At 39.3% G+C, this 21371-nt stretch overlaps 1 protein-coding gene across 3 annotated transcripts in view; it reads right to left on the reverse strand.

The window, feature by feature from the left end:
- TNFRSF1B (TNF receptor superfamily member 1B) overlaps positions 1 to 21371 on the reverse strand; it is a 55735-nt gene that overhangs the window by 14749 nt on the left and 19615 nt on the right. For all 3 annotated transcript variants that reach the window (XR_012474588.1, XR_012474587.1, XM_074218413.1), the window contains exons 2-7: positions 10688 to 10790; positions 7005 to 7133; positions 6557 to 6706; positions 4767 to 4860; positions 1832 to 2067; positions 174 to 251 (exon numbers count right to left, since the gene is read on the reverse strand). Coding sequence is in view for 1 of the 3 variants with exons in the window: in XM_074218413.1 (XP_074074514.1) it covers positions 174 to 251; positions 1832 to 2067; positions 4767 to 4860; positions 6557 to 6706; positions 7005 to 7133; positions 10688 to 10790 (790 nt within the window). In the remaining 2 variants the exon portion in view is untranslated. The remainder of the gene's footprint in view (positions 1 to 173; positions 252 to 1831; positions 2068 to 4766; positions 4861 to 6556; positions 6707 to 7004; positions 7134 to 10687; positions 10791 to 21371) is intronic.

The raw sequence follows: 21371 nt of genomic DNA on the forward strand, positions 1-21371 counted from the left end.
TACACTTGGGGACTTGCTTTCTTAGATATTATGTAGCCCTTTAACCTGGACCTCTCCAATGCATGATAACATTATATAGTACAATCCCATATTGCATTTCCCGGGAACTTTGCAGATCAGGTGCTTAATAAATTTTAATTAAATAAATGAATGATTGACTGAATGAAACTTACTTTTTCTCTGAGACCACATGATAAAGGAAATCAGAACAATTAGTAGCATCAAGAAGACCATCAGGCCCAAAATCCACCCTAAGGAGATAAGAAAATCTCATAAATTCATGAAGGGGCAAATCTACCCCCCATAGATAAGATTAACACTATTTTTTCCCAGTTAGTCAAACCCAGATCTGGGAAGTTGTTGAGAGTTGTCTGACCACATCCCAACCTTCCAATCACTTTGTCAGGGAGAGTCTGCATGGTGATGATGAATAGGGCTTATTTCCACTGCTTCCATTGGCCCCCAAACCAAAAAAAAAGAGAATTCTGCAGAATCAGTCCCTTTATAGCAATTCTTCTATGTTCACTGTGGTCTCTGACACTGATTTCTTCCAGACAAAGACCATATCAGATTGCATTGACTTGAAGCTTAGTTAGATTCTCAGATTTCTACTCCTAGGTCACCTTCCCATCATTGATGTGAGATCAAAGAAAGGACTGAGTAGGGACTAGACTCAAAACAAAGAAAGGATTGAGAGAAGAATACACCTACTACAAGCATTTGAGGGAAGGGAATGGAGGAGTACAGTCTGTAGGGATGGAAGGTGACCTGTGATGTGCTGGTACAGAAATTTCCAAGTGAGAAAGCTCCCTTCACTAATATAGATTGGAACTTTCCCTGCAACTCAGAACCTCAGATTGTTGTTTGGGGGCCCTGAGAAAGAGTAACTTTTTCACTACACTCAAGGTGCACTCTCTCTCTTTCCCCCCTTTCTGTCTCTGTCTTTTTCCTCTCTTCTCTGTTTCTCTCTCCCTCTTTCCTTTCTTTCCTTTTTTTTCTCTCCCTCCTCTCTGCTTTATGACTTCCTCTTCCTCTTTCTTCTCTCTGTCTCTGTTTCTCTCTCTTTGTCTCTGTCTCTCTCTCTTTCCCCCATCACCTCTTTCTCCCCTCTCTCTCTCTCCTCTGTTCTTTCCATTTGATTTATATTCTAATTGGATAGCTTTATGAGACTGTAGGCAGGGTCCATATTCATCCCCTGCATCCTTTGCAATACCTAGGTGCAGTCTTTGAACAGAGCAGATGCTCAGTCATGTTTATTCAACTGAATGAATATATATATATATATGAGATTTTCTAATAGAGCAATAACTGGGCTTTTTGAGTCGGAGATGAACACCACAAATGTGGCCTGGGTAAATAGTGCGATATATGTTATCATAGAGGGGGAGCACAGTGAGATGGTCAAAGAGCTCACTTCAACCTGCCATGGTGAGGGGGGAGTCCTAGTTTACCTAATTTTAATTATTTTAGCTAATTTTTACTAATTATATGCTTAGCTTTGCTGTTTTTAGGACATTGACTCAGAATGGATGTAGGCACCCTCTTGATGTAGGCACCCTCAGAGCACTCAAGGACTGCTTGCCCCACCCTTGTTCACAAACACACACCTATATACACACATACAAGCAAAGACTAGCCATTTTTCAGTTTCTCTCAAATATGATCATTGGCACCTCTGATTGAAAACTATCAAGGAGGAAAAGGAGAGCAGAAAGGAAGCCCAGACCATCTGGTTTCCCATTCTTGGGATATGTGAACAGCCCAGTTTCATACACACCATCCTAAAACACAATGAAGCATCAGGTAGTGGAACTTAATTTCCATTACTTACCATGTGGATAGACAGGGCTATTGGAAAAGACTAGACGGATGGTAGGCTGTGCCTGAAGTTGAGGAGAAGTGCCTACACTGATGTTTGGTGGAGAGGTCCACATGGTATCTTTGGGATTCATGAACTCAGAATGTTGTTTGGAGAGAGGTACACTTGGTGCCTTTGTAGGGGCAGAGAGCACATCTTCGCAGATAGCATCCGAGGTTGCATTACCAGGAACAGCCACAGATTGACATCTGGAGGAGAAAGAAACTTGAATTCAGCAAGGGTCTGGGAACAGCCTCAAGGTGCCAAGTCACTGGGAAGAGGCTCTGGAAACAATTGGCCTCAGCAAAACTGTGAGATTGGCAGACTTTTTTCATTCCTCCTTCAACTCCACTCTCAAATTTCCTGGTGTCTCTCCCTATAATGTCTGATCAAATCTGAACTTTCACATTATCTACACATTCCTCCAGCCCCACACATCAAAAAAGGCCATGGTTTGGGTCCTGAGTCTTTGAGATCCTGTTCATTATTAAGGTCACTCTGATAAATCTATTTTTATTAAGGATCTTCAATGTTTTGGCCTAAAGGAGTGGGTGGTGGGAAAATCCAAAACTAGTTTCAGAGATTTAGGGGGTTGGGAGATTCTTCAATGTTTAGTCTATGACTAAGTTAAAAAGATCTAAGGGTCAAAGAAAGAGAACACTTGAACTGGACAGGAAAGAAATCAAGGTTATTCTAATTTCCTTTTATCACCTCTAGCTTGGATTGACTTAATAGTCACCAGATTGGTCCCCTAGTTTCAGTCTCTTTCTTCTTTGATCCTATCAAAGTGAAAGTCTTAAAACACAGGTCTGATATTGTTCCTTCTCTGCCCAAGAAATTTCAAGGCCTCCTTATTAACACTTCAATTCAATGCAAACTTCTATATTTGGCTTTTAGAAGTACCCCTAGGCTAAGCGACTTTCATGGTATTCCTTACCCATGAGATTCCATTTTTCCTCTCTGTGCTTTGCCTGAAAGGGACTCCCTTCTTATCTTTACCATCTAGTTCTCATGTTCAGGTCAAGTGTTATCTCCTTATTTTATTTTAGGCAATGGGGTTGTGACTTGTCCAAGATCACACAGCTAGGCAATTATTAAGTGTCTGAGGTTGGATTTGAACTCAGGTCTTCCTAACTCCAAGGCCAGTGCTTTATCCACTGTTCCACCTAGATTCCCCCCAAATGTTACCTTCTAAAGAAGAGCTTTCTTGACCATTTCAGCTACTAGAGCCTTCCCATCCCTCAACTTCCAAATAGCTTATAACTACAAGACGTCCCAAAAGACATGCAATTTTAAGCTACAATTAATATTAATGACAGCTAACATTCTTATAGAGCTTACTATGCATCAGAGTTGTATTTAATATCAATGACTCAAGAAAAAAAGTCTAATTTCATTTTTGTCTTTATATCTGAGTATCTGGTAAAGCGCCTAACACATAATAAGTGCCTAATAAATGTTTGTTGATTGATTCTGTCACTTAATAATTTTGGATGATATGGGCAAACCATTTTTTTTTGTCTCTGGGCCTCAGACTCTTTATCGCTAAAATAGGGATAAGAAGAATCAACAACATAATCAGATCATTATATTTTATTATATAACTATTTCACATAATTATATAATATATAGTACAATGTATCATATGATAATATAATCTATCAAATAATATAGAAATATGCAATATAAATATAATCTATATTAAATGATATAATCATATACAATAAAATTATAATATATAAATAAAATATATTTTGTGTTTTATTTTATATGCTTTTATAGTTTATTATATGTTATATGATATTATAATAGAATAATATATTATTATCATCATCATTATATTACTAAATATAATAACTTGAGCCCTCTACCTACAAAGACAGTTATCATGAAAGAACTTGCTGAATCTCCAGGCTAATAATGGTAACTAATCCCTGAAATATATAACTGTAAACAGGACCTACCCTCCAGGTAGATCTCCTCTCCCAGGAGAGGGAATGTTTAATTTCTCCATTTGCATTTCCAGCAACTAACACAGCGTCTGGCCATGAAGGAGGAGTATAATTAATTAATGCCTATTGATTGATTGACAGACATTAAAGTGCTATATGAATGCCAGTTATTATCATAGAAGTCAGAAGCAGGAGACCTGGGTTCAAATTCTGGCTCTAACATGGGATCATGGACCAGATACTTCATTTTTGCAGACCTTTTAATCCCTCTTCTATAAAAGAGGGACAATACTGTGTGTTTCAGGGAGTTCATGGGAGAAAAAAAGTTAGATTTTGCGGCTTGGTACACATAGCAGACTCGGCCTTGGAGTCAGGAAATCCTGAGTTCAAATTTAACCTCAAATGCAGTGCTAGCTGGGTAGCCTTGGGAAATTCCTTACCTTTCTCAGTTTCCCTTTTTTACATCTATAAAATGAGGATAATAATGATAAAACTTCCTTGGTAGGGTTATTGTAAGGGTGAAATGAGAGTATCTGTAAGGATATCTGTTTTGCAAATCCTGAATTATACTATAAGACATTGCTATTACTAATATTATTGTGTCTGTTGAATTGAATTAATAAAATCTCAAAAGTATTCCATAATGTCAATTATCATTACACTTAGCCTATCCCTGTTCAGTGGCTCTGGTCACTCCTATGTTCTTTCAATGAAAGGACAAGCCTGGTTGATATATGACTTACAGTTAGAAGGGAATCAAGAGCCTCTCATTTTACAGTTGAGGAAACTGAGGCCCAGAGGGTATTTGAACTCAAGTTTTCTGACTTTAATTTCAATGTTCTTTTTGCTCTGCCATACTCACTGCCTCATGCTTGCTGGGCATAGATCCTTCTGAAATGTCACTCATCAGAAAACCCCAACCAAGATCACCAGAATCACAGGAATTAGATACTCACACTCGGTGGGGCTTGCAAGTGTCTGTAGATGAAACGGTGTCTGAAAAGGTCCCTGGGGCACAGGGGGCACACTGCACATTTGTATTCCAGGTTCCTGAAAGCCAGGGGGGAAAATTTAGAGAATTTCAAAGACTGTCAATCATAGAGTTGTGACTCTCTCCAGATCACCAGTCCCAAGGTAGGATTGTGAGACAAGAGCCCTGGGGAAAGAGGGGGGCATAAGGACCCTTCCAATGCCACACAGAGGGGATTGGGCAGTTAGCCCAGATGGTGATTATGAATGAATTATTGTGTTGGCACCTAGCTCCACATTAGTATCTACATGGACAGAGTGCACAAGGAGGCAGAGAAAATCAGAGCCAGGAGGGGCCTGAGAGTATGAAATGCTAGAACTGATCAGGGCCATCTTAGAACCAGAATGTCAGAGCTGGGAAGACCCTTTGAACACAAAATGTCAGAGATGGGAGGGTCCTTCGAACCTAGAATGTCAGAACTGGGAAGGTCCTTAGAACACAGAATGTGAGAAGGCCTAAGACTACAGAAGGTTAGAGCTGGAAGAGCTCTTAGAGTAGAGAATGTCAAAGTTGGGAGGGATTTCAGGACACTATGTCTGGGCTCAGTTGGGCCTTAGAAAACAGAATGTCTAAACTGGAAGGAATGTCAGAGGCCATTTGCTTTGTGTATAGTGATCTCTTTATTTGTTGAATCATCCCTGAATCCCCTAGAATGAGTAGTGTAACACAAGAGTTAAAAAAATCAAAGACATATTTGCTTTATATTCATGTTGTTGTTATTGCTACTGTTTGTCACATCCAAATCTTTGTGACCCTATTTATGGTTTTCTTGGTGGAGCTACTGGAGTGATTTGCCATTTCCTTCTCTAGTTCAGTTTACATATGAGGAAACTGAGGCAAATAGGGTAAAGAGACTTGCCTATGATCACTAAGTCAATAAATATCTGAGGCTGGATTTGAACTCACAAAAAATGAGGTCTTCTTAACTCCAGATCTATCACTCTATCTGGGGACTCAAAGCAGAAGCTCTTTGAGGATAAGGACTACTTTGGTTTATGCATTTTACATGCTTGGTAATTAGCACAGTATCATGTTTATACATCATAAATACTTGATGATATTTATTCTACGTTCTCAAAGAAGACCGTGCCATCAGGGAGGTAATGCCATGACTAGCACATGAATTGGATTTGAGTGAGGGGGGACTGTGAAGTCAACAGCCTCACTTTCTGCTCTGGAGTCACCTGGGATGGCTCTGGATTGGAGACAATCAGGGTTAAGGGACTTGCCCAGAGTCATACAGTTAGTTTCAAGTGTCTGAGGTCAAATTTGAACTCAGGTCCTCCTGACTTCAGGGCTGGGTATTCTACCCATGAATGAGTGAAAAGAGCTGCATGAAGAGATTTCCAGTGATTTATTGAAAAAGATTTAGGAAAGAAGAAAGGAAGGAAGGAAGGAGGGAAGGAAGGAGAAAAGAGGGAGGAAAGGAGGGAAGGAGATAGAAAAGAAGGAAGATGTGAGGAACAGTTACAGGCCTAGGACTCTATTTGCTACATAAGAAGAGGTAATTATAGTCCTAGACCTCATCTTGAGTATTTATTTCACCTTGGGCAGGTCACTTCCTTCTCTGGACCTCCATTTCCTTATCTGTGCAAAGTAGGGATTGGTCTAATGGGGTCCTGCCAATTGGGATTTCCACTCCCCCCTCCCCAATGTGAACCCTGGGTCATAGCCATATGGGGATGTTCCTAAGCCACAGCTTCCAGTCCCTTCTACCTGGTTTGGACACACCATAGCCTTGGACACATTTTTTAAACTTGAAGCATCGAAGGCAGGTATCATGACTCCCCGTTATGCAGAAGAATCCTGGCTTGCAGACACAGATCCGATTTTCTCTTCTAGTGCAATTCTGAATTTCCACCAAATCTAGTGATGAAAGGAGAAGCAACAGAAAAAATCAACCCTGGTTGCCAGTCTGGAGGAGATGATTTTTTCCCTACCTTAATCCAACTCTAGCCACACACCCCCCTTGACATTTATAGTGTCACTTGCAGAAATATGAGGAAGTTCATAAAAAAGGGTAAATTTTTACCTGATGTTGTTTATCTAAAGGCGGGGCAAAGGATGACTCAGGAGGAGTCCAACAAAATTTTTAATGGAAGAGAACTGGGGAATGATCAGAGGGCCTGGCCTTCTTCCCAGGGTGAATTCCACTGTGCCTTACCTCGATTACAGCGACTGCGACAACCATGGCATTCTTTGACCCAATTCCAGACCTCGGTGTGTGTGTCATCCTCACAGTTGGTACAAATGGTATTTGAGTCTGTAGTACAAGAGTGTAGCACTCGTTGACCTGAGAGGAAACAGTACACTGTTCATTGAAAACAAAATTTTTAAGAAGAAAAAGCATGGCCAAAAGATATTAGCTTGATCTTTGACAAGGAATCTTTATCTTCTTATATCTGTAGGGAAGTGGTAGAGTCTTGGGTTTGAGTCATAACTTGCTATATGGCCTTTAGCAATTTCTCTAATCCTTTTGGTTCTGTTTACTCCAATGGAAAATGGGGATGTCAATGTCTAACCTAGGGTAGCTACTTTGGTGGCATAATGGAGAGAATGCTGAGTCTGGAGTCAAGAGGACCCGAGTTCAAATGTGACCTCAGACACTTACTAGTTGTGTGAATCTTACAGCTGGAGAAGTCACTTATCCTGTTTGCCTCAGTTTCTTTATCGGCAAAATGGGCTGGAGAAAGAAATGGCAAACCACTCCAAAATTTCTGCCAAGAAAAGCCCAAAAGGAGTCCCAAAGAGTTGAACATGCAACTGATCAATCAAACAACAAAATTGTAAATAAACACCTTTGAATTTGGATTCAGTATCAGGCAGCTAGACCAGATTCCAAAGTCAGTGCCAGGACAGTTTTGGATAAAAGAACTTAAGGTGATAGCCATTCTAAGAGAACTCCTCCAGACCTCCTAATTCAGGGTCATTTGTCAGCCTTGACCTCTAAAAAGTGGAATTGGGAGGTGACAACAATAGATAGGGAGAAGGAGGCTCTAGTCTTTCTAAATCCTAGTCCTCAATCATCTCCAAACCTCCATTTTCTCAGCCAGAAGTGGGACTCCATTTAAACCTACCTTTTTAATTTACCTGACTTCCCTCTCTTGGATGTTTTCTCCACAAAAGGCTTGATCCCCTCCCTTCACTGCCAACATTTTCCCACCCTCCTTCCCTATTACTTTGCTCTCAGTAGATAGAATCGATTTACTTATCAGTGCATATGTTATTTTTCTTTTCAGTAGAGGACAGTCCAGTATCTCCAGTCTGCTATTCCTGATATCTAGCACAGTCCTTGCCATATAGTAGGCTTTTAAAAATTTTTTTAGAATTTTATTTAAGGGGCAATGGGGTTAAGTGACTTGTCCAAGGTTACACAGCTAGGTAATTATTAAGTGTCTGAGTTCACATTTGAACTCAGGTCCTCCTGACTCCAGAGCCAGTGCTCTATCGACTGTGCCACCTAGCTACCCCACATAGTAGGCTTTTTAATAAATGTTTATTGGATTGGATTGAACATTTCCTATTAAGCACCTACTACGTCCCAAGTACTGTGTTAGCCCAAAGACAAAAACAAAACATCTCACCTGGATTTACCTAGGGGTTTATTATTAATTTAATTTTATTTATTTTGGGGTTTTTTTTTTTAGATTTTTGCAAGGCAATGGGGTTAAGTGGCTTGCCCAAGGCCACACAGCTAGGTAATTATTAAGTGTCTGAGACCGGATTTGAACCCAGGTACTCCTGACTCCAGGGCTGGTGCTCTATCCACTGCGCTACCTAGCCACCTTTGTTTATTATTAATTTTAAAAGGGAATGTATATGGTCAAAAGAATCCTGATTCTGTGAAATGAGGGGATTAAGCTATATGACCTTTAAAGTTCCTTAAAGCTAGAAATCTAAGATACTAAGATACCACATTATCTGTACAAAGACATCATTCCTCCTCAAGTTTGAGAGAGTTTGGCCAGCTGGTCTTCCAGGGGATTTTAGTGTTCTCTGACTTCTAGGGATGGCTGGGAGGAGCAGAGGAGTTCTTGCTGGAGATGGTTGGGCCTTCTTTGGGAGACCCTTGACTATCTTGTTCATGGATCTCTTTCACCTTTTCTACCAGCTCAACCCTGACCTTTGCAGCTGAGACGTATCAAGGGTGGTGACTTTAGGCTGAGATGACCAAAGTTTAGTGACTTTAGAGTGTGTATCAGAGCAAGTGAATTGACTTTAGAGGAGTGGGTTGACTTTAGAATTAGGGCAAGGGAGAGAGTTTGGGTTAATTTGAGGATGGTGACTAGGGTATGAGGAAGAGTGTGGTGATATAGGGTGTGAGTGGGTTGACTTCATGGGGAGTATGAGGACAAGGGTAGTCACTTTAAGGTGTGAGTTATAGTGAAGATTTGATTTTATAGTGTATGAGTATGTCTTTAGGATATGAGAGAGACTGAGGGGATGACTAGGTGAGTGAGGAGAGGGGATGACTGGTGAATGAAATGAGGATGTGAATATAATACACGAAGGAATGAGGTGAGGTGAGTGAAAGGATAATAGGTCAATGAATCCATGAAAGGCCTAGCTCCTTTTCATGCCATCCTTCTGATGGGAGAACTAGTATTCCTTTGGTGATTGTCCTCCAGCCTGTGGGCTGCTACTGGACCCACAACCAAATGACTCTGGTTCTCCAGGGGCTCTGACCTGGACCCTGGGGAATGTCAGCCATAGCAGTCACCTCTAGGGTCTTCATCTGCTTGGCACCATGGTATGTTCCAGAGACTGGAGTCTCTATCCAAGATTTGGCTCTTGGCCTTCCAGGCTTGGCTGGAGGCCAAAAAGACCCATGTCTAGGAATCTAGGAATTGCCCATTGTATGTCTTCCCTAGCAAGGGTTGTGACTCAAAAGCTGAGGGTGTGTGGAGGAGTGTCAGTGGAGAGAGGGATGACGTTGGTGGCTCAGCTTTGGTCCATCTACTATCCTAGAAGATTCCTACCTTATACAATCATAAATTTAGAGCTGATGAAGATTGTAGAGGTTACTGAGCCCAATACCCTCATTTTAATGGTGAGGAAATTAAAGCATAAGCAGAGCCATGATGCTTACCCAGGTCCTCTGACTCCTAAACCTGATTCCCTTCTACTTTTTTGATAATGTAAATTATTAGAAGCCTAGAGGGGCCAGCATAGGGCAGCTAGGAGGTGCAGTGGATGGAGCATCAAGCCCAGATTTCAAATTCTGTCTCAGATACTTACTAGTTATGCAATCCTGGGCTATCATTTCATCCTGTAACCTCAGTTTCCTCACCTATAAAATGATCTGGAGGTGGAAATGGCAAACCATTCCAAGTATTTTTTTTTTAGGTTTTTGCAAGGCAAACAGAGCATTCCAGTATTTTTGCCTAGAAAACCCCAAATGGGATCATGAGGAAGTCAGAAATGCCCTAAATGACTGAACAAATAGAAATAGGCCAGCATGATGGAAAGTGGATGGCTCTGGGAGGTAGGGGAACTGAGCTGGAGAACCAACTTTTCCACTTAGTAGATGTGTCACAGATCACTTAATTGCTAAACTTCATTTCTATCATCTATAAAAATGACTAAATTAAATTAGATGACCTCCAAAGTCCCATCTGGTCTCTGATCCCAGAAAACTGTCAGACCTCAATTTCCCCATCTGTAATAATGGATGCAAAAACTCAGGATATTTCTAACTGTGTTCTTCCATAGTAACATGCCCCTTTTAGAGTCAAAATTCTGGGGTCACATTCAGTTGTAGCCAAAGAGACCTTTGGGATCTGTTTGTTCTTTGAAGAAATTGAGATTCCCTTGGATACAATATGAGTAGAAGGGTGAACCAGTTACCTGGGGGACATTTGCTACAGCACAGCTGGATCATGTCATTATAATACTCTTTCTCTGTTTCCCGGCACTTGCCCTTCGTTTGCGGAGCATAAGGCAGAGATACCTGAAGGATGAGAAGAAGGAAACTTTAGTATCTATCACACTCCAGTTAGAATCCCAGATCTCTAAGACATGCCTCCTTTTCTCTCCTCTGAGAAGGTAAGAAATATATTGATTATACATGTGAAATCATGTGCAAAGCATATTTTCATATCCTTTGTTTCGTTTTATATTGTCAAGGAGGCATAGTAGAGGTTGGCTCAGTCCTGACTCAGTGTGACCTTGAGTAAAACTCTCTGATCTAGAACTGATTAATGTTCTAAGTTGCATTTGGCACAAGATAAATCTGAGAAATGAAGGGACTTCCCCAAAGTCATACAGTAGAACAGAGTTGGCATTTGGCGAAAGGGAGCCCTAGTAATTTTCCAAAACAGAGAGAAGGAACTCTATCCCAACTGCACAGTTGATTGTGTCAGCAAGCAGTCCCCACTCTGGCAAACTGGCAGAAGAAGCCAGTTTGTCAACATGAGGAAGTTATTAAGGGAAAGGAAATCAGAAATCAGCCAGAAGTTTCTGATGAATAATTTATACTTCATAAGATCATCCAGTTCAACAGCACTGGAAAGTCATTTGGAACTATACCTAAAAAAATTCACTAAACCATATCCACCCTTGGACCCAGTAATACTTTCCCCAAAGAAATCAAAGGCAGAAGGAAAGGACTCATGTTCAAAAATACTTTTAGCAGCTCTTTTTGTAGTGGCAGAGAATTAGAAATTGAGATGATGTCCATCATTTGGGGAATAACTGGAAAAGTTGTCGGATATGAGTCTAATGGATTATAATTGTTCTATAAAATATAATGAGCAGGATGTTTAAAAAACAAAGCCAAACCAAACCTGAGAAGTTCTCTCAAGAGAACTAATGCAAAGTAAAGTGAGCAGAACCAGGAGAACATTGTTTTCATGAACAGGAATATTGTATTGAGGACCAACCATGAAAAACTGAGCTATTCCAGTCAAGACAATGATATAAGACAATTCCAAAGAATCATGATGAAAAATGTTGTTCACCTCTAGAAAGATAACTGATGAACACCGAGTTTATATTAAAGCATACTTTGTTCATTGGGGGAGGTGTTTATGCATTTTGTTTTGCAGCATGCCTAATGTGGAAATATGCTTTGCCTGATTTCACATGTATAATCAATATATTGTTTGCTTCTCAAAGGGTGGGGGAGAGGTGGGAGAAAGGGAGGGAATTTAGAACTCAACATTCTAAAAATGTATGTTAAAAGTTTTTAATATAATTATGTAATATTTAGTGAAACAAAAATATTTTAAAGAAGAAAAAGGGAAAAAAGAAAAGAAGGAAGAACTGGCTTTGGAAAACATGGGAAGATTTGTATGAAATGATACAATACGAAATGAATAGAACCAGGAGAAAAACTTCATAATAAAAGTAACCTGGTAAAGACAGACATCTTTGAAAAACTTCATATCGATGCAATGACCAACCACAATATCAGAGAAATCATGAGGAATTCTACAACCCACCTCTTGATAGACAGATGATGGGCTCATGCTACAGAATGAGACATACATTCCCAGATGTGATCAATGTATGAGTTTATTGAAAAAGAGGTTTTTTTTTTAAATATAATTTTGGGAGAACTTGAAGGGAGGAAGAGCTTGGTGATAGTGATGACAAAAATATAAAAAAGAGGCCACTTAGTATTTCTAGATTTTAAACTATATTGTCACAAACTAATTATCAATACTATCTATGTAATCTAAAAATTATATCTAACCTAATAGACCTATCTAAAAATAGAAAGGCATGGGGCAAGTGGGTGGTGCAGTGGATAGAGCACAGACCCTGGAGTCAAGAGGACCTGAGTTCAAATCCAACTTCAGATACTTAATAATTACCTAGTTGTGTCATCGTGAGAAAATACTTAACCCCATTGCCTTGCAAAAACTAAACTAAAATAAAATAAAAAATAGAAAGGTAGATCAATGGAATAAAAGTAGACATACAATTTATAGTAGCAAATAAACATTAATAACTGTATTTGATAAATGTAAGGCAATATTGTGGGATAAGAATTCATTATTTTGCAAAAATTGTTGGAAAAACTAGAAAGGAATATGACAGAAACTGAACATAGACCATTATCTAAAACCATTTGCCAATTTAAGGTCAAAATATATACATGATAGATATAAAGAGATATTTTACAAGAAAATTAGAACATGGAACATATTACTTATGTTTATGGATAGATGAGCAATTTATCAATAAATAAGATAGCAAAATTAGGTGTAAAATGGATAATTTTGATTATATTAAATTAAAAAGATTTTGTATAAATAAAGCAAATGTAGCCAAGATCAGATGGAAAGCAGAAAATTGCTTTTAAAAATTAGACAGTTTACCAGATAAAGGTCTGATATCTAAACTATATAAAGAATTTTGCTATATCTATAAGAATACAGATCATTCCTCAATTGAAAAATTGTCAAAGGAAATTAAATGGCAATTTTTCTAAGAGGTCATGAAAAAATGCTCTGAATCATTATTGACTAGAGAAATGCAAGTTAAACATATTAATGATATCATTTACACCTATCACATCAGCTAAAGGGATAGATAGAAAGGGAAAGTGACAATTGTTGGAAGGAATGTGGGAAAATTGAGAAATTCATTCATTATTGATAGAATTGCATACTTATTTTGGAGAGCAATCAGCAATCATGCCAAAGAGTTATTAAACTACCTATATCCTTTGACTACTTGTCTATTTCCAAAAAAATGATTGGGAAAGAAGGAAAAGAACTTATATATTCTAAAATGTTTATAGCAGTTCTTTGTAGAAGCAAAGAACTAGAAATTGTAGAACTAGAGATGTCCATTAATTGGAGAATTACTAAACAAGTTGTGGTATATGATTGTGATGGAATACTATTCTACTATAAGAAATGATGAGCTCATTGATTTTAGAAAAAAACATGGATAGACTTGCATGAAATAATGAAGAGCAAAATGAGTAGAACCAAAAAAAATTATATGCAGTAGCTGTAATATTGTTTTTTTAATTTATTTTTTATTCTCATTTTGTACAAATTTTTTTTACATTAATAAAATATACTTGTTTACAAGTAAACAAAATACCCCTCTCACCATGAATATAGATAGACTTGCTTGGGCGAAAAAGTAAAGGGGAGAGAAGAATGTAATATTGTTTTAAGAATGACTTTAAGTGAATAAATTATTTTGACTGTTACAAATTCCTTAATTAACTATAAAGGACATGCAGTCAGAAAAAGAATTGGTAAATAGAGGTATGCATAGAATAAATTTACATATGTAGGAATATATATGTACATATCTATATCTATATCTATATATATATTATATATATCTATTTTGCCTAATGATAGCCATCTCTAGGGTGGGAAAGAGAGGGAAGAAGAATAAAGAAATCTACATGTTAGTTTTGTGAGATATATGAAAGGAATAGCAAGTTATGTATAGTTTTTGCAATTTCATATCAATCATCTTTTTTATTGATCTTTATTATGAAAATACTTGTTTTATTACATAAATTAAAAAATTTTAAAAGAAAAGAAAGGGTGAAAAGCATTTTTTTAATGCATAGAGAAGAACAGAAGGGAATTCAAAAGGAGAAATAGACAAGCAAGACAGCTTCAAAACTAACATATTGAATCTATTATATTTTTTTAGAAACAAAACTATTCATAACAGATATGTCCAACTTCATATACAGCCCTATCTGTTTTTTTTTAATTTATTTTTGGGGGGTTTTTTGCAAGGCAATGGGGTTAAGTGACTTGTGCAAAGTCACACAGTTGGGTAATTATTAAGTGTCTGAGGCCGGATTTGAATTCAGGTCTTCTTGACTCCAGGGCCAGTGCTCTATCCACTGTGCCACCTAGCCTCCCTTCTCTGTTGTTTTTAAATGAAAACATTTGTGTTGAATAGTCTTTGTCAAGTTCAGAATGGCAAAAAAATAAAAATAATTCCCTATACCACATGAATCCCAAAGAAAGATAAGACAATAAAATCCTCTAGACTTGGACAATACCAAGATAACAGTTTCTTAATCTAGTACACCAGGGTTGAAAAACAATTTAAATTCTCCTAACCAAAAAATCCAGGTATTGAAGAAATACTCATTGTTAGTAAAGGTCTCTAGGGACCCAGCTCAGAACTGAGTACCCTCAAAGATGGAACCTAATATTGCCAACTCCCAAATATCTAGGCCTCTGTGAAAATATAAAACAATCATTTATTAAGTGCCTATTGCATTCCAAACCCTGAGCTAAATGTTTTACAAATATTATCTCAGTTGATCCTCACAATAACCCTAGTAGTTAGGTACCAATATTATTCCCATTTCACAATTGAGGAAATTGAGGCAAGTAGAGAGAAGTAATTTGTCCAGGGTCACACAGTTAATAAATGTCAGATTGGATTTGAATTCAGATCTTCCTGACTTCAGGCCCAGGGATCTATCCACAGCATCAGTCAGTTGCACAATCACACTTGAGGCTCCCTGAGGACAAAAATTCTATCTCTCACATTAGGATATTGTCTCCATGAGGGAAGGAAATGTGGTTTCCCGTTATACTAGAGTCACTCTGAGAGAAGGAATTATGAGAGCAGGGACTGTGGGTCTCCCAGAACTTTGTCCCCATATCAACCTAGGAGTTTCCTGTGGTAAGAGTGTGTGGGTCTCCCATCAGACTGGGGGGGGGGGTTCCTCTGGGTACCAGAACCTTGCTCCTCATTCAGATTGGGTGTGTTCTGAAATCAGGAAGTCAACCCATAGCACTGAGAGATTCTTTAGAATAGCAACTGCCTCCCCCATCAGAGAGTAGGTTCCTTGGGGACAGTGACTGAATCTTTCCCATCAGATTTGGGGTGCTGTGAGCAGGGACTGGACTCCCCCCTCACCAGACTGGGTGTCTCCCCACTTGCCTCTCTTCTAAATTCTCTTCCTCCCTACTAGGATGAGCACGTCTTTGTCAAGACCTCCTAAGGACCTCCCTCTGAGGGGATGATTCAGAACTAAACCACCATCATCCGAGAAATCTGCTTTACTCAGACCCCTGGACCATCTTCCAATTTCCAATTTAGTTGGCTCTTCTAGTCTTCCAAATTGGAAGGAGGAAGCCTTGGATACTTGCTGTTCCCCAAAATTAAGCAATTAGACTCCACAACTACACTTGATTTGACTGGGCTGTGTTCACAAAAGCTGTCTCTCATTGATTGGTTGTGTTCCTGGCCTTTCTATTTATTTTTTTCTTAAAGTTTGGATTTCAGTCACTGGACAGACACTGCCCATCCTCCATCCCTTCCCTCACCCTAAGCCATTTCATAGTAGCAGCTCTACAAAGGTGGTTGGGGGGGGGGGGGAGGATTTCCTGTCAGAGGTTAAAGGTCCTGATGGGAAATAACCCTTGTGATTACTAGTCAGAGAGAGTCATCTCTCTCTGACTTTGACCCCTCTAAGGAGGCCAGGTTGAGTAAATCTGAACCCTTGCCCCCTTGGATGACAACAAGTTTGGGGTGGGGGGCAGGGAGCCTGAGAAAGAGGACAAGACCAGCTAGACCCTCCTGCCATTTGACCCTTGGCTCAGATAGTAAAACATCTTTTGACACTTTCTCAAAGCTCCCTGGCCCCTTGCCAACAATAATCCAGAAGGAATGGAGTTTTCTCTTTAAGCAATAAACTTATTTACGAAATCAGACTAAAGGGGAAAGTCTTTGCAAAGGAGTCAGCACTAAACAATGTGCAATAGAAAGCCCCGTTGCTGGGGATGTTGAAACACAGAAGATGAGCTTTCTGACAGCCCTCCTTTCAAAAAGAATGAAGAGGGAGACAGAGGAAGCTTAGACTATCAGAGTTGGAAAACACTTTAAAACACAGGATGTGAGAGAGAAGAGGGGCCCTTCATACAGAGAATGTCAGAAGTGGGAGAGGCCTTAGAGCGCAAAATGTCAGAGGTGTGTGGGGGGGTCTAGAACACAGAATGTCAGAACCTATGGCTCTAAATTGATCTTCAAGGTAAAAGATCAGAAGCACCCATGCCTTTATCCTGACCCCTCAACCCCCACCTAGACTCCCCTCCTCAATTGTATCTAAGCTCCCATTTTCATCTCACAAACTCCTCCTAGAATGTCCTAAAGACTTTGGTTTTCATTTTCCTTGATGTCTCCCTTCCTGATGGCTTAGTGAGAAATTCTTGCCAGAAAACATGTTTTAAAGTATTTTAACAGGATAATTTCTTAGCCTGAAGGAATAAAGGGTGTGGAGAAAACAGGCCCCCTTAGAAGACTATGGATGCTTTGGATGAGGAGCCACTTAATGTTCAATTTATACCACCAGACCTGGAAGACCTTCTCCCAGTCCCCATTTTGCCATCTGTGCATTGGGCTCAGTTCTTGTGAGGAAGGACGCATTGGGTATTTCAGGCACTCAATATTTCCCATCTCATAGACAGAATCAAGGCATTACCCAAGACTACAAGTCTCTGGTACAAGACGCCCTCGGAAGTTTTTCAGAAATGAACCAAGAGGAAGACAGATCTCTGTCTAAAGGAATTTATATGAGGAAAGGATGATGCTTCACCCTCTTTTTTATTCATGGGATCCTAGATTTAGTACTGGGAGGGGATTTAGAGGACACTTAGTCCATCCACTGATTTTTATAGATGAAGGAAACTGCGGCCCAATGAGTTTGCTTGATTCAAGATCGCACAGCAAGCAGTATTTGAAATGCAGGGTTTGAACTCAAGGTCAAGGCATCCACTATGCTATAGTGTCCTCTCAAGGAAATGGAATTAGATGGTTTTAGATCCCAGCTCCACTACTTTTGCACATGATCTGACCAAAATGTCACTAGTCATTTCTCAGGGCCTTTTTAGATTCTAGCATTCTGTTTTCTAAGGTCCCACCCAGGTCAGACATTCTAGATTGTTAGATTCTAAGAATATGCCCTATTTTTTCGGGGGCAATAGAAACTGACAAAACTTGCTGACATTCAGTTTCTACAGACAAAAACCATTGTGGTATTATTCACCACACCTTATTGTCTGTCTAAACCTTGTTGCTATGACTTCTGAGCACCCATCCCCATTTGGAAGCTTCACAGAAGGATTTGGTGGGGGGAGGGAAGGTAAAGGTAAAATTTGATTTCCCTGGGGGGGGGGAGATCAAATGTTAGAGGTTGAAAACCCAAACCTCAGAGACTTCTAGAGGAGCAGGACAGCAAAGGGGAAGGGGTGTGAATTGGAACTCTGAATCACACTCATCCCCAAGGTCTCTAGCTCAATGGAGAAAATCATAATCACAAAGCAATTCAGAAGAATTCACCAATACTGACTTAGAGTAAGTCACTCATATTCTCTGACCTCAGTCTCCTCTGTAAGCCTGGGAACTTGGACCCAGTATTAAAGATCCTCTTGACTTCTTGATATAACCTCAGAATTGCTTCTCTTAGACTTGGCTGTATCCTTGCTGTGATTACCAAGCAGACTATCAATTCCTGAAACACTGTTTGGTTTCTTGGCTTTGGATGTCTAACACTTAGCACTCTCTCTTTCCAGAAGCTGGGGCTTACGATTGTTGAATTCCAAGGTCCCTCCCAAATCTGATGTTCCATATTTCAAGGCCCCTTCTAGTTCCAACATTCCAAGTTCTAAGGACCCTCCCAGCTCTAACAGTCTGTGTTCTAAGATCTTCCCAACTCTGTCATTCTGTGTTCTAAGGCCGTTCTCATCTTTAGCTTTATATGGGTATGATGGCATGCTTGTGTACTATATATATTGTCCCCCAAAATCTTAATGCAATTTCAAGTGTAAATCTTTGTTTATACACCTATGCAGTAAAATAACTACTCTTTAAAGAATCTTTCACAGGGGGGAGGTTAGTGGATACTGAGTTCATCAGAGAACTTGATAAGAGGCCAGGGCAAAGACCTTAGGACACTAACAGTTACCATGGTCTAGGCTGTGAGGTCAATCCCATAGCAAAGTGCTATGTTTGAAGAGCTGAGGGACAAGAAGGGAAAGAGTTTGGTTCTATGGGTAGTTGTGACATTGAAGAATTTACCCATCTATCACTTGTCCTAGAGGAAGATAGACCTTAACTTCCCAAGACCATGGCACCTATGATGGCAGGAATAACAATTAACTGCTATTTATCTGGAATTTTAAGAGGCAATGTGATCTAGTGGATAGAGACCTGGCCTGGAAGTCAAGAAAAGCTGGGACTGAGTCCCACCTCTGACCAATCCTGAGCAAGTCACTTAACCCCTCAATGATCCCCAGCAACTCTTGAAGACTCTATAAGCTGCCAGTCTATATTGGTAGAGAGAGCACTTCCCTAGGTGTTCCCCTAAAGTAGTATCATCACAGGTTTGTTTTTTAAATTTTTATTTTATATTGATCTATGCAGATAGTGTTTTAAAAATTTCATTTAAAAAACGCTCTGCAGGCTTTGCTCCATTTAAGCCTCAGAATGACGTGGGGAAAATTCTAGAAATACTTTTATCCTCATTTCATAGATGAAGAAACTGAGGCACAAAGAAGTTAAATGTTTTGTCCAGGATCACACCCACAAGTAGCTTTTGAACCCGGTTCTTTTTTGTTTGTTTGTTTTGTTTTCGCAAGGCAATGGGATTTAAGTGTCTTGCCCAAGGTCACAGAGCTAGGTAATTGAGTTCAAATTTGAACTCAGGTCCCCTTGATTCTAGGGTTGGTGCTCTATCCACTGCACCACTTATCTGCCCCTAACTGGGATTTTCTTAATTACAAGTCAAAAGTTCATCAGTTCACATATTTCAAGTTAGAAAGCTTCTTAGAGGTCATGAAATTCAACCCCTTCCTGTTCTCTCTTCACTGCATACATAGTGCTCTTGGGGGCAACAAAGACAATGACAGGTAACTCTTTTCCAATCTATCTCTGGGAGTTTCAGCTGCCTTCATTTGAGGATGATGCAGCTTCAATTAAAAATTTGTAAATTTGTCTAAATGATCTGATCCCCCCCTTTTTTAAGTTTTTTTTGCAAGGCAATGGGGTTAAGTGGCTTGCCCAAGGCCACACAGCTAGGTAATTATTAAGTGTCTGAGGTCACATTTGAACTCAGGTCCTCCTGACTCCAGGGCTGGTGCTCTATCCATTGTGCCACCTAGCCACCCCTTGATCCCCTCTTGTTAAATCATCACAGGGTCTTGGGATCTAGCCTGGAAAGGATCTTAGCAATAAAAGGGGGAGTCAATTTTCTCCTGTTTCCCATCATACAAACTTCTCCACTACCCCCTTTTGACAGCTGCTTCCTTCTGTTTCATGGTGCAGTGGAAAGAAGACAATTTATAGCTCTGAAAAATAAGGAGGTGGAACTAGAGGTTCTCTAGGATCCCTTCAAATTCTGATAATCTCATGTTCTGACATTAACAATAATTAACAATTAACAACCTAAGAATATAGGAAAGTGTCCAATTCTGAGCCATCTGGTCTACCTGACTCTTCACTTCCTGGTCTAAGATGATTTGTACACAAACTGGGCTGCAGAACCTTCACTTCTCCTATTTATAAATAGACCAGTGGGAAAGTAGGTGAAGAAGGAAATTGGTCTTACAGGCGGAGCTGGCCTTCTAAAAAAGCTGAGTTGGCATGTTTTGGGTCTTCTGCCAAAAATATCACCCCTTCTACCTCTTATTTGATTATAGTTTCATTCCCTTGAGTATTGAAGACAGTTCTACCTTCAAGAATTGTCTTTTAAAGGGCAAGTATTTCTGTGAACAGTTCATAGGGTCATTGACTATAGAGGGAACAAACAATTGATATGGCGCCTATTTATATATCAGGCTTTAGAGTTAGACTTTTTAAAATATACAAATATTATCTGATTTGATCCTCAATCAACCTTGGGAAGTAGGTGCTATATAATAATGATGATATTTTATTTTTTCCCAATTACATATAAAAACAGTAACAAATAGAAGTTAAATGACTTGCCCAGGGGACATACAGTCAGTGATTAAATTTAAATTTGAACTCAGGCCTTCTTGGGAACAGATCTAGGGCTCTTAGCAGCTATTTGGCTGCTTCAAGATAACATAGAGGAGAGAAAGGGCAATCTCAGGCAAACAAATTCCCATAGCACTTGGTTAATAAAATGAGATGATCCCTTACTTTCCTGAAGACTGGGAACTGAAAATGACCATCTCTTAAGGTCTCTTTGAATTCTAAAATCCAGCTATGATTATATGATTTCTTAAAGTAATATAATTTCAACTATAGTCATGTGAAAGAATACTCTAAATCATTACTGATTAGCGAATGAAAATTAAATCAACTCTGAGGTACCGCTAGATTGCTCATTTTGACAGGAAAGGAAAATGATGTTGGAGGGAATATGGGAAAATCAAAACACTAATGCACTGTTGGTGAAGTTGTATGCTGTTTTAACCATTCTGGAGAGCATTTGGAATTATGCCTAAGAGAAAAAAACCATATATATCCTTTGACCAAGCAATACTGCTACTAGAGCTGTACCCCAAAGAGATAAAAAGGAAAAAGGAAAAAGACCTATATGTACAAAAATATTTATGTG

Source organism: Macrotis lagotis, chromosome 1 (genome assembly GCF_037893015.1).
Source record: "Macrotis lagotis isolate mMagLag1 chromosome 1, bilby.v1.9.chrom.fasta, whole genome shotgun sequence".
Lineage (NCBI taxonomy): Eukaryota > Metazoa > Chordata > Mammalia > Peramelemorphia > Peramelidae > Macrotis > Macrotis lagotis.